This window comes from Pocillopora damicornis, chromosome 14, assembly GCF_964200805.1.
Source record: "Pocillopora damicornis chromosome 14, jaPocDami1.2, whole genome shotgun sequence".
NCBI lineage: Eukaryota > Metazoa > Cnidaria > Anthozoa > Scleractinia > Pocilloporidae > Pocillopora > Pocillopora damicornis.
In genome coordinates, this window is record NC_142683.1 from 5,202,652 (window position 1) to 5,216,067 (window position 13,416).

At 40.2% G+C, this 13,416-nt stretch overlaps 2 protein-coding genes across 2 annotated transcripts; one reads left to right on the forward strand and one right to left on the reverse strand.

Annotated features, from left to right (window-relative positions):
- Positions 1-1,529: 1,529 nt before the first annotated feature.
- Positions 1,530-6,752, forward strand: LOC113676765 (uncharacterized). Its single transcript, XM_027193460.2, has 4 exons — positions 1,530-2,372; positions 4,324-4,374; positions 4,851-5,024; positions 6,451-6,752. Exons 1-4 carry the CDS (start codon positions 1,638-1,640, stop codon positions 6,589-6,591), a joined length of 1,101 nt encoding a protein of 366 aa, XP_027049261.2. The 5' UTR covers positions 1,530-1,637; the 3' UTR covers positions 6,592-6,752.
- Positions 6,753-8,854: 2,102 nt separating this feature from the next.
- Positions 8,855-12,921, reverse strand: LOC113676766 (uncharacterized). Its single transcript, XM_027193461.2, has one exon. The coding sequence runs from the start codon at positions 12,809-12,811 to the stop codon at positions 8,960-8,962; it is 3,852 nt and encodes a 1,283-aa protein (XP_027049262.2). The 5' UTR covers positions 12,812-12,921; the 3' UTR covers positions 8,855-8,959.
- Positions 12,922-13,416: the final 495 nt, after the last annotated feature.

The following is a 13,416-nucleotide window of genomic DNA, read 5'->3' on the forward strand; positions in this document are numbered from 1 at the left end:
ATTGTAAGGAGAAATTCTGTCTTGGTCACTCGTGGACATGAAAATGTTAAATGAATGTTGAACTAGGATTCTGATGTCTCTCAGATGTAGATTGATAAGAATCTCCTTTAAAGTCATCCATTCAAGTTGGATGATTTAATTGTTTGACTTTACTGTACGCTTTATTGGCCAAGCAGAACTACATCGATCATAAGCGAAATTTCATGGGTTCGCGATTATCGCTCACGCGATCAAATCTCGCTGTGAACAACTTATGAAAGCGAAAGGAATGCTCCATAAACCATGTAAGATTTTTCGCTGCCATCAGTCATAAAAGGTTATGGGGCACTAAGAGATCAGTTTTTAAGCTAAAAAGATTAATGTATCCTTCAAAGAAGTGATATAGCTAAGTTCAAGTGTACTAATATTCGACTGCCTCTTCCGCCATTTTGAATATTGCTTAGCATCCTGGCCTCTAACTTTAAACGCAACAGATTTAAGCTCACGGCATGGCTGCGCTCGAGCGCAGGCTGCATGAAAATACTAAGGTCAAGAATTGAATTAGCAACTGTTTGTGAACCACGCATTTTCCTTCCCGTCAAACATTCCTCAGACAAACACGTCAAATCAAATCGATTGACGTCATATCACGTCACATCTGTTGATTCAGAGCAGGAGTGGCCTAATGGATACACTTCCTCCATTAATAGGCTGAGCCACAATACTCCCGGTTTGCCGCAGTATTGAAAGAGCAGCAACTAAAATTGCGCTATAGGAATACTGATAGGTAAACACTGCACGTAGCGACGAAGGAATTCTTTTTTTCTCGTTTTTGTAACAGTTCCGGTTAATGAAACTGAACAGGACGTTAAATTAAAATTTGCAAATAAGTCTCTGACTCAATTCACAGCACACTCAACTCTGTACTTTAAATTAATCATTGTCCTTAAACCTTAGCAGAAATCTTGAGAATTATTTCGTTCTTTTTCTTTACAAATTGCGATTAAAAACCAATTATTTTTGAAAGCGAGAGGTTACTAAGCATCGTGAGAAAAGTAAGCAAAGCGGGATTCGTAAAAAAAAAAATAATGAAAAAATTAAAATTCCACCCAAGGACTTTTAATAGTTTTTGTTATCTCGTCCTTTAAACCTTAAAATTGTCGACCACTTTGTTTGATAAAGGTATCATTTTGTATTAAATTCAGGAAAAAAGTGTACAATCGTCTGGCACGATTGTTTGTTTGACTACGGTTTTTTTTGGACTCTTGCAAAACCTACAATAATCCTGAATGGTTTAAATTGCGCAAAAAAGCATAAAACTGTCCGTTTTTAAAAATAGTTTTAGAATAAACCGGAAACACATGGCTGTTTCAAATGGGTTCTCTAAAGAAAAATATGACAATATATTTACCTTTCGAGATACCGGTATGGAAATAGAGTAGAAGTTTATTAGTAAATCCATCAATCATCGATACAAGAGTACATTTAGCATTGACGTAATGTAAACAAACTCTGACAGTTGGCTTGAAGGAAGCTAAAACGACTAAACGCAAATGATATTTGCACGTAGCACCGATTACTCTTTGTTTACAACTTACTTGAGGCGAAGACATGCTACGCGTTATAAGTTAAATTAAGTTTGAGCATCTTTTAATGATATGAGCAAAAACAGTTTGCGTAAACGAACCGAAACGATGCCCATTAATTTGAAGATTGACAAATCAACGAGAGAATCAAGTTGTGGAACTTCAGTGAGCCGGGAGAGCAGTTTCAGCAGTGTCGAATTAGGCGCATCGAATTCTGTTAGTCGTGAGAGCAGTTTTTCCAGCGTGGCGAGTAGCAGTGGAAGTGGTGGGATTTTCGAAGTGGATTCATCTCGGTCGTCATCTAGATCTAATTCCTGGCGATCGAGCGAGGATTCCAGCGAAAGACAACGAATTTCAAGCGTAACAGATCAACAGTATCAAAGATTGCATAATGCAAGGGAAAGATTTCGCAAAGCGAGGGAACCGACTTCAAATGACTCTTCTCCCACAGAAGAGTGTCACACCCCACCCGAAAACACCCGATCAATGACGAACCTTAAAAGACCCGAAGTCCATGGAAGAAGTGCATCTGAACCGCAAGTTTTGGTGCTGTCTCCGATCTCAAGTCAGTCAAAGCTTTCCGCAAGTCCCGAGGGCTTGGTAATCTCAACGCCGCCAGTGAAAAGATTCATCGAATATCGCTTAAGATCGCGATCTTTCACTGGGTCCGAACAAAATGAGGCAGAGAAGGGGGAGATGAGAAGTCTTCGATCAAGTTTCTCTCACTCGCACCTTCAGGTTCCAGACAGTAGAAATGATTGCACAAGACGATCTGGACGAAAAAGTCGTGAAGAGATGCAAGACCAGGTAAATATCTTTTAATTTGCAGTATCGTACTTCAGTTTATTGTTTACAAGGGATAAGCAACGGTTTGATCAAATGCCGCGTCATTTGAACTCCAGCAATCTATGTCCCATTTCAGTTTATTAATGCATCTTCTATCGTTTTCTTCTTGGCGGAATTTATACTCAGAGCCTTCTTCAAGTTGAGGGTGTTTAACCTTCACAAGAAATGACTCTATTCGCTAATAAAAGCTGACTTATTACTCGTAAACTGAACAGGGCAAACCATCTTACGTTTCACTGATAATTCCGCTGAGTAACTTTAACTTAAATTGTTTCCAAGGTAACCCCAAATGAAACTTAACATCGATCGGTTCAAGTTCTTGCAATGAATTAATTATTTTTCAATTATTTGCTCTTCTGCTGAGCGAATGGAATAAAATTCCAATTAACAGAAAACAATAAGAATGGAGAAGGATTCAAAGCTATTTACGATTTGACTCCATTGAAGAAAAGTAAGCAAGCATTTTAAATCTCGTGTCAACAAAGAAATGAGTCTCGAGAATCATTATGGCCCGAACAGGAAGTTTTCTTGTTCAAGCATGTTACATCTTTGGTAAGCAATCGGGTTTACTTTGCTTTCATTTATGTCACTTTTACGCCTGTGCACATTGTTATCTTAATCCATGTGTTGACACGCTTTGCATGATGGGATACTTAGAATTCGCTTCCGCACTTGCTTAGTCGTCCAGGCGAGTAAACTCCACCACCCTGAGCTGTACTTCCTTCAATAGCTAACGATGCGTTTCGCCAAAATTTAACGACTTTAGGCCATAATTGTAATCCTAAAGGCAGTATATGGCGTTAATTTTGTTTCCTCACACCAATTTTTTGTGCATGAAATAAAAGAATGATAATGTGCGTCATAAAAATGCATCCAGGTTGGAAATAGTGTCCAATACAGCAATAGCTTAGCCCTGTTTCCATCGTAGGTAAGCCCCCGTAAGGGTTTGTTCAAGTTTCCCTGACAATTTTCCGGTATTTTTACCTCTGAGGGACTGAGAGGCTGTTCGTATGCGGTCATAAAAAAAAAGTCGGCCATAAAATCCACCACTCGTTAACGTGATTGCAAACTTGCCCGTACAAAATCCTTAAAATGAGACTCTAACTAAAAGCACTGCCAATCGCACAAGCTATTGTCGTCTACGTCATTTGTCTGCGAACTTACGGATTAGCGCGCGTCACGCCAGTTCGTCACACGTCACTCCAGCTCGATCTTCTTCTCAACTGGGGCTCTTTTAGGGAAAAGAATACCGCCCATTTTCTCGGAAACACACATTAGAGTCCAATGAGGTAACACATTTTGCCACTGCGTTTCATTATTAAGATTGAAAATCAATTCTAAAGACAGTACGATTTCAAGATCTCATAATCGAAGCAAATGGACTCCATATCAAAGCAGTCCTTGATCGCAATTGCAAAGATTAGTTGTGAAGCAGTGCTCCTTAGTTGCCTTAGCTGTAAACAGCTGTTTTAAATTGCAGTAGAGTACTTTTAGATCGTGTGTCCTCAAACGAAAACCAGAAAAATAAAACTCACGGTTTAAAGGAACTACAAGGACTCTAAGTAGGCCTATACAACCCAGATGATGACTGGTATTCATCAGTTTTAGCTCTGCAAATGATTCGTGAAGAGTATGTCGCGAGTTTTCCAAAGCAATCACAGAGCATTGTAAAGCAGAAACAAGGAATTTTGGACTAATCATGTGACCTTCAATTTTGAAATTCTTGTATAATTTTCGTTTATACGTTCGAGTCTGTTTTACTTCCGCAAACGTTGTCATTCAGTGGGGGGGGGGGGGGGGGGAACTTACTTTAGAAACCTACATTGGGCCCTTGAATTCTAGTTCCTAGATATTTCTTGTAGTTTTTATTTTGTGTAATGTCTGATAGTTACTTCTTGTTCTTCGGGGTTAGAATGTGGAGAAAGTTACAGCTTCAGAAGAAGATTATCAGGCGTTAAAGAAGGTAAGAATATTTGAAATTTACTCTACGAATGTAAATTTTTTAATCGGTTCTTAGCAAGCGACTTTGGATCGTGTATCTTCATTAAAGCTCTCGCGAGATGAATGCATGCATAATACATTTGAGGATGACATTAGGCAAAAACCGCTTCTTTTTTATAACAAACCCTTCAAGTTCGATTCCTTTCTTAGCGTGGCTGATAAATGATCACTTTGCAGTGCGTTGTGCCGTTAAGTACAAAGGGTATCTAAAATAAACCTTCTGGGAAATGAATCAAAGAAGGGTTCAGCCCTTGAGAATTTACTCAGACCAAAATCCTCAAAATTGAGCGTACTCTTGATTTTAGCATGATAACTGAAAATTTCGTCCCAGTCGCTTCTAATAGAGGCTACGTTGATAAGAGGTGAAAAAGGAGATCACATGTACAGCGACTACCTTTAAGTTGGCTTACTCGTCTCGACCTTTTCCTACAACCACAGGAAATGGAGAATTTGCGACAAGAGCGTGACAGTTTGAGGCACGAATGTGACCGATTGCGGTGTGAGCGTGACGCAGTGCAGTTGGAACGTGACACTCTGTTGGGTGAAAAGAGTAATTTGCAAGCTGAGCTGAATAACAGGAATGACATCATACAGCATCTTCAGGATCACGTGGTGAGTAATGTCACTTGAGAAAGCTGAGTGTATATATCAAGCATGTTGCTAATCTCGTACCTAGATCCTACCTTGTAACTGTAACTGAAGGGAGCTAACAACCTCTTGGTCGTGAGAAGTCTGGGTACGAGACTTGCGTGGAGCTATAGCTTGGGTAATACAAGCAAAAATGTAGTGTTTTCTAGAACTCTAGAAACCTTGGTTAGTTAATTTTTTTTAGTATTTTCTACGGACTTCATCCTTTAGTATCTAACTGCGCATCTTTAACCATTTAAACATTCAGGGTGGCTAGCATCTTATGTCTCTCTATGGCATCACTGCTGAATCAAACTTAAGGCTCATGGGAACTTGGAAAATGATCATTAACCTGAAAAAGCTCTCGATTTTTAAGTAACTTCTCCTTGTGAAGACCATGGGAAATGTAGATCGAAGAATATGGAGAATATGCGCACTGGTTTTTAGGGAATTAAATTCTGATACTTCTTGCGTGATCGATATCGTTGTTTGCACATGGAAATAAACTTTGACCCGTTCGATCGTTCAGTTTGAAGTTGTGTATAGACTTAACAAATTGGTCCTATAAAAGGGTATAGTTTTGTGTATTGTCCGCAAAAAAGGGCTTGGAGCAAGGAAATGTCGACAGGTTTTTAAGAACGTCTTTTCCACCCAGATTCAATTAATATTCAGAGGAAAGGGGGCAAGTTTCTAGAGAAACTTTGGTGTCATGTCGATGAGGGTTATTACGAGATAATTTGGTGTTATCAACAGAGTTGATAATGCGAAATGGCTATCGTAAAGAGTTTCAAAGTTGGCGTTTCAAGCGTTAGCCTTAGGTATTCGCTCTGACAAAGGGCTTACGCTCGAAACGTTAGCTTTAGAAACTCTGTGCAGTGGCCACTTTTCATTATCAACTCAGATTACCCTTGTTTACCCCTCCCCTCCCCCTACTGACGCAGCGCCACAGTTGTTTTAGAAAATTTTCCCCTTTATTCATTTAAATTTCTGAAGAACAGTTTTGGGAGTAGATGATACCTGGTCATCCCATTTAAGTAGAGGAAGACGATACGTTTAAAAATGTAAAGTTACGAAACCGAGAGGAAATTGAAAAAACGATGTACTCCTAAGGTCCGCTCTAGGCGAGGTCATTCAACGGCATACAAAGCACATAACCTTTTTCAGGTTCTTTTTAGGTGACACAACCTGATTTCAAGTAAATGCACTCATGCGAGTCACTGAAATTTTCAAATCTGGGCCCAGTTCTATAAAGATCGGATAACGCTATCTAGAGGATAAATTGCTCCTCGACTGATGAGTGATAGCAAAACGTAGTGCGTCATTCACCGTATACAGTTTTATCCAGTGGATACCGTTATCCAATCTTCGAACAATCGGGCCTTGATGACTTGTGACCTTCTTTTCTTTTCAGTCAATGTCAGTTCATTCCCTGGTCGAGCCAGATGCTGCCAAATCGATCCCTAAAAGGCAAAGGTCAAAGTCTGAAGTGCGCCGCCCAGCATTCTACTTCCCTGAGGAGATGGCAAAGACAAACGCTTACACTTGTCTATAAAAAATGTTACAGCGCTTTAGTCTTTTAAATTATTGCTCAAGAGGCTGTTATAATTTATCCTTTGGTGTTTGAATACGCATCGTCAATATAGATAACTTCTCGCGCTTCTCGCGTGATCAGTGTTGACGCAATAAATAATAAAATGGTGACTCGCTGTTTAACACGTTTTTTTTTCTCTTCTTTTTTTTTTTGGCGCATACGTTTCTTTCTTAAAGTGCATCATTCAAGCATTTTCTCCCTTGTCACTAACATGATGTTATTTGGAGGTTCAACTCAATGGGCTGGTTGTTACCTCGGGTAATCTCTATAGGAAAGTTGATTTAATTCAGTAAAGGTTATTTCCACGATTAGCCTTCGGTCCTCTTGACACTGTTACACAAATATAAATGTTCAGATAAAAATTTCGGCTAAATAAAACATAGATTAGAACGTGGTTTGGTTAAACAACAACTACGCCTTATTTAAATAAGCGCATCCCTCAGGTGTGCCGCCCTGCTGTCACTCAGACGATTATCACTGAGGTATAACACCGCGAGTTTACAGTTGCCATGTGTAAGTGCATCAATTAGGTGTGCGGCCCCGACGTAAATCAGACGATTATTACTGTGGTATAACATGGCAAGTTTATAATTGCCATGTTTAAGTACATCACTCAAGTGTGCTGCTCCGCTGACAATCAGACGATTATTACTGAGGTATAACATAGCGAGATTTCAATTGGTATGTTTAAGTGCATCACTTAGATGTGCTGCTCCGCTGTCAATTAGACGATTATTACTGAGGTATAACAGGGTGAGTTTGCAGTTGCCATGTTTAAGTTCATCACTCAGGTGTGCAGCCCCGCTGTCAACTAGACGATTATTACTGAGGTATAATACTTTGAGTTTACAATTGTCATTTTTAAGTGCATCACTCAGGTGTGCTGTGCCGCTATCAATTAGACGGTTATTACTGAGGTATAACAGGGTGAGTTTACAATAGCCATCATTAAGTGCATCACTCAGGTGTGCAACCTTGCTGTCAATAAGACGATCATTACTTTTGAATAACGTGGTGAGTTTCCAATTGCCATGTTTAAGTGCATCACTCAGGTGTGTTGCTCCGCTGTCAATTAGACGATTATTATGAGGTATAATTGGCATTTTGAAGAGCACAACTCAGGTGTTTAACGCCTTTGTTTCCTCCAATGAGCACACAAAGTTTTCTACTCCTTTGTTTCCTAAATTGCTCTTAACAAGGTCTAGTATCGTGCGTTTACAGTTAACATCTTTAAGTGCATCACTCAGGTGTGCGAATCCCTTTTTCTCTATATTGTTCTCGGCAAGGTTCAATGATATCGTGACTTTACAGTTGCATCGCTCAAGTTTGCTACTCCTTCGTCTCCTACAACGTTCTAGATCAGGTGCCAGACTTCGAGTTTTACAGTTTACATCTTTATATGTATCGCGCAGATATGCTGTTCCTTTATTTTCATTTTACTCCTAATGAGAACCAAGCTCCTCTAGTTACAATCTCCTTCACTTTAAACAATCCACTTTTGAATCTCTTTACAACCCAGTTACCAAGGTCGTTTCCCTCCAACTGCAGATTCTTGTTAACGGGTGTCAGCCCGCAGGCAGTAAAAGTGACTACATCAAAATCAGTTTCTTCAATTCTGTTTGCTATAACAGATTGATGCTTTAAATTTAGCTCCTACAAACACTTGCTCAAGGTCATGGCTACTTCTTTGTCTTCATCGTAAACTGGCCAACAAGTCAATGTTGAAGCTTGGTAAAAACATCGATGCTACGCATTTCTTGAGCCTCACCGGGGCTCCGGCCCCACATTGAATCACCAGTTTTCAAGCGCTTTGGTGTATATGATCAGCAAAAATTCCCGAAATTCTTGGGTTTCCTTCATGGTATCGATCACACGCTTAGCAACGAGGAATTCTTGAACAGTAAGGAGCCTAAAACAGAATTGAGTTTCACTTAGGTCAAGAGGGGCTGGGCCAGCTAGGTCGGGTAAACGATGGAGCAATCCACAGTCTTCTAGTCCTTCGACTTCTTGTGTCGTTAAGATTAATTCACTTCTACGTTTGTGAAAAATATTGCTTGTAGGTTTGACGTAACGAGGCTTTTGCCGGCAAGAATTAGCTGCATACTTTTAGCCAATCAGATATGACACCGAAAAACCGATAACTGATAGTTGTACTTCAAGGGAAGTGGCTTAGTATTCAAGGTAGCGGGAAATTCGAGTTTATGAAGCAGAAAACACACAAAAATTAAAACTTTCAACAATCGTTTCCTTTATTTCCTTTTTCAGCTAGAAGTAAGCGAAATACACTGACCAAAAAGTTTGCACTAAGGAACCGTTTTAGGCTGAAATGTTATGCACAACTTTTGTAGAAGGCATTCCATAGACGTGCGAGTTGTTCTTCGCGTATATTGTTTCCTTCGACATTATACTCAGTGAGTGTGCGATTCTCATTTTTAAATGCTTCAAGTAGCTTTTCTGCTCCCTCATCTCCTATGCAGTTAGCAGAAAGATTCAGTTCAATGAGTTTACAATTCACATTTTTAAGTGCTTCACTTATATGTGCTGCTCCTTGATCCTTTAAATTGTTTCTTTCAAGGATCAACACGGTGAGTTTACAGTTTCTTTCTTTAAGGGCATCAGTCAGGTGCTCTGCACCCTTATCTCCAATGCCATTAGCCTTAAGGTTCAACTCAGTGAGTTTGCACTCTACCGATTGAAGTGCATCAGCTAGGTGTGCCGCTCCTCTTTCTCCTACATTGTTAAAAGCAAGGTCTAACTTAATTAGCTCACATGACACATTTTTAAGTGTATCAGCCAAATATTCTGCCCCATACTCTCCAACATTGTTCCTACCAAGGTCCAACACGGTGAGTTTACAATTTCCATCTTTTAGTGCATCGCAAAGGTGTTGTGCCCCATCGAGTCCTATGCTGTTACCACAAAGGCCCAACACAGTTAGTTTACAATTTGCAACTTTAAGTGCTCTACTTAGGTGACCTACTCCATTGTCCCCTATATCGTTACCTGCAAATTCCAATTCAGTTAGTTTACAATTTACATCTTCTAATGCATGAGAAATATATGTTGCCCCTGTGATTTTGGCTTTGTTACTGGGAAGGCGCAACACGGTCAGTTTACAATTTACATCTTCAAGTGCATCTCTCAGACTAAACAATCCCTTGTTTCCGATTTTGCAATCGCCAATGTCTAGCAGAGTCAGTCTACAATTTTCGTCTCTAAGAGCATCACTTAGGAGTGCTGCTCCGTTGTTTCTTATATCGTTACCATAAAGGTGCAACTCCGTGAGTTTACAATGTTTATTTTTAAGTGCAATAGCTAAATATTTAGCTCCTTTTTCTCCGATGTTGTTACCTTTAAGATCCAGAGTGGTTAGTTTACAGCTATTTTCTTTCAGTGCATCACATATTGTTTTTGCTCCTTTCTCATCTATTCTGTTATAAGAGAGTTGTAACTTTGTTAGTGTACAATGTTGGTGTTTAAGTGCGTCACCGAGTTGTTGCGCTCCCTTACACCCTATCTCGTTGCGAGACAAATTCAAACTACGTAACTTGAATACACACTTACTGCTATCACTTTGATCAACCCACTTTTGAACCTCCATACAACCCAACCAACTTATTTCATTACGTTCTAATGTTAACAAGATTGTTCCAGCGTTTTTAAGGAAATGCACTAAAGCTGCACAGTCAACAGGTGCTAAATTACAACCACTAAAATCCACTGCATTAAAACCAATTTCTTCAATTTTGCTTGTCACAGCAGATTGCTGCTCTAATTCGAGATCATACAAACAGTTGCATATGCGCAAGGCTAAATCTTTGTCTCCATCAGTTGGCCAACAGGTCAATGTAGTTGGCTCTTCAACTGCATAGTTCCAAGCAACATTCATGAGTTCCTTTTCATTCGTCTTACTTGTGGCCATGGGAAGAAGTTCTGTAAACATTTTCACCGCTGACATTTCTCCAGCAGCATCGGGGTCTAACAGTCCAGCCACAAACTGCATCACTACTTGCCAAGCACTTTGGTTGATTTTATCTGAAACAAATTTCCGCAATTCTTCAGTTTTCTTCATGGTATCTACCACATGCTTAGCGGCAAGAAATTCTTGTATTGTTAGGTGCAGGAAACAGAACTGAGCTTCACCTGCGTCAAGAGGAGTTGGGCTATTCAGGTCAGGTAGACGATGGAGCAATCCACAGTCCTCTACCCCTTCAACTTCTTTTGCTGTAAAGGTCAGTCTGCCCTCTTCAAGTCCGAGAAGGGCGATCTTTCCCAATTTACTAAAAACACTCTGAACTTGGGAGGGCAATTCGCAGTATCTTGTAAAAATGAACTGATCATTGGAGTCCTTAGACCCACGATATTCATCATTGTGTCTAAAGAAGAAAATCTTTAGGGCCAAACTATATATCTTGGTCAGCTTAGTGGGTAAATTGCAACCATTAGAATGCAGTTGTGACAAGCAGGAACAAATGATGAAGCAATGGATAGGAATATAGCAAAAGGTGAAGAGATTGATATTTGTACGAAGGTGCTGCCATATTGTTTCTCTTGAAACAGAATCGTTACTTCCCTCGGTAAACTTCTTCACATAATTTGCAACTTCTTCAGAGGAAAATCCAAGAAATTCAACAATTTTATCGAAATTGAGCTGTCTTACACATGACACAGCAGTTGGTCTTGATGTCGTGATAACTGTGGCACCAGGGAGAAGTTTCCTCGACGCTATTTTGTAGTAAAGACATTGGAGAGGCATCTTCTTTTCCTCAATGTCTTTGTATCCCGAGTCATCTTGGCAGATGTCTTCTTTGGCAGAAAACTCATCTACTCCATCAAAAATTAATAGAACTTTGGATGGGTTTTGGATAATGTACTTCCACACGTCATCATTCAGATTCTTTACTGTTTCTGAGCCAGTAAAGAGTTCGCGAAGGTTGAGGTTCTTTACCGAGTTAAATCGCTTGAATTTTATGAGGAAGGCAACATCAAAGTTTCCGTCCTTAAGCGCATCAAACGCCGCGACTCGAAGCAGCTTTGTGGAAAGGATTGTTTTACCAATGCCTGGACAACCGACCACAAGAATATTCTTGTGCCGGCCATCAATGATATTTTCTACGCATATTTCACCGTCATGCTGATCCGCCCTAGGTATTGGAAATACTTTGGGTTGCTTGCATCTACCTTCGAGAAAATCATATTTTGCTCGGCCTTCATGTATAACTAAGTTTACAAAAATTTGATCGATCTCCAGATCTCTGGGACATGGGCCTTCACCTGGATTAGGTCGAATAGGTTGTTTCAGATCTCTAAGTTGCTTCGTGCCTACTATTACATCGTCCTTCAAGCTCTTCAAGTCCGCTTGCAGTGTATTTCGCACCTGCTGGGATATTTCTGATAACGGAACGCGGATGGGGTCATGGTTGGATCGCAGATGATCATCATAAAAGTGGCAGTCTTCCATGAAGTGTGAACCGTTCTTTGCCCGAGAAAAAATCCAGACAATTTCAATAAGAGTGACAAAAGCAAATAATCCATCAACAGCAGTTAGAAGATAACTCCAAAAAGTTCTTTTGCGTGCTAGTGAACTGTAACATTTGTAAACATCACTGCTTGTCTGTGGGAAGTCTGATGTTGATAATGCTGAAGAATTAGCTCCTCCTTTCGTTAGATTACAATGAAAGGTAGAGGGAAAGTTACCGGAATAAGCGACTTCGGTTTGCAAGACGATGAAAAAGATCGCTAGGGCAAGTTCTAAGGCCAGATGAGAACAGTAGCTGATGAAAAGCCGTTTCTTGGTTTGACTTCCATGTTGTTCCGGTGCTGCCGCACCTGCGTTGCGTGTCTCGAGCTCATGGATTCTCGATTTGACGCATAGCGAGTATGCAAAAGGAATGATTGCGATGACTATGAAGTTAATGGCGACGAAGCCAGAGAAGGGGAGTTTGATGTATTTCTGTTCGTATTCACCCAAGCACCTCTCTTCAATGAAGTCCGCTCTGTCAGCCTTTTCGTTCGGTTTCGTATTAGAAATATCACAGCGGAAACGTGAATTTGACTCACTGCCTTCGATGAATGTGACCACTGAAATCAAACAAACTCCGATTACAGACCACACGGTAACTGCCACCAAACTAAGTATACTCAAAGTCTTCGGTATCAATGCGTTCCTTAGTGATTCCATTCAGCCGAAGTTCGGATGGCTATGAATTACCTTCTTCCGACAAAAACAAACACATGTAGAGCTGATGAGTGAAACGGTGAGGCAGTTATTTTTCAGCAAGGAAAGAAACCTCCTCCGCAGTCACTAATATGAGCTGATATTTGCTGCACTCCAAACGGAAATCCTTGAGTATAGCTGCCTATTTAAAAATTTTTCTTCTGTTTGATCGTAAAGATACTTGGAAGCAACAAACAACTACACTCGGTTTACACGCCATAATGTGTTTGATGAAAACCATAGGCAGCCCAAGCTCCAGCTGTGAGATGATCATCATGCGGAATTACGTCAAATTCTCAATAAAAGCCCCGGCTTTTCTTATGTACGTTGAAAACTCAGGCGGCCTAAGCTCCAGCTGTGAGATGATCATCTTGCGCCATAACAGTTATGGCGGAATTATGAGAGTTTGCATGGGAATATTTACGACCGCTCTAAGGAATAAAAAAAAGGCAAATTCTCAATTAAAAATACTTCACCTTACTTCCACAGTGTATCGCTTGTTATCTGACCGCTTACTACGTTGAAGGAAACCCACTTTAGCGAGTTATCCCTTTCGAGGTTTTCTACGT

Excerpts from the sequence above, each read along its gene's own strand:
- LOC113676765 (XM_027193460.2), top strand. The coding sequence starts at position 1,638 with ATGAGCAAAAACAGTTTGCGTAAACGAACCGAAACGATGCCCATTAAT. Across the intron at positions 4,375-4,850 it reads ATTATCAGGCGTTAAAGAAG|GAAATGGAGAATTTGCGACA; the intron begins GTAAGAATATTT and ends CTACAACCACAG. Across the intron at positions 5,025-6,450 it reads AGCATCTTCAGGATCACGTG|TCAATGTCAGTTCATTCCCT; the intron begins GTGAGTAATGTC and ends TTTTCTTTTCAG.
- LOC113676766 (XM_027193461.2), bottom strand. The coding sequence starts at position 12,811 with ATGGAATCACTAAGGAACGCATTGATACCGAAGACTTTGAGTATACTT.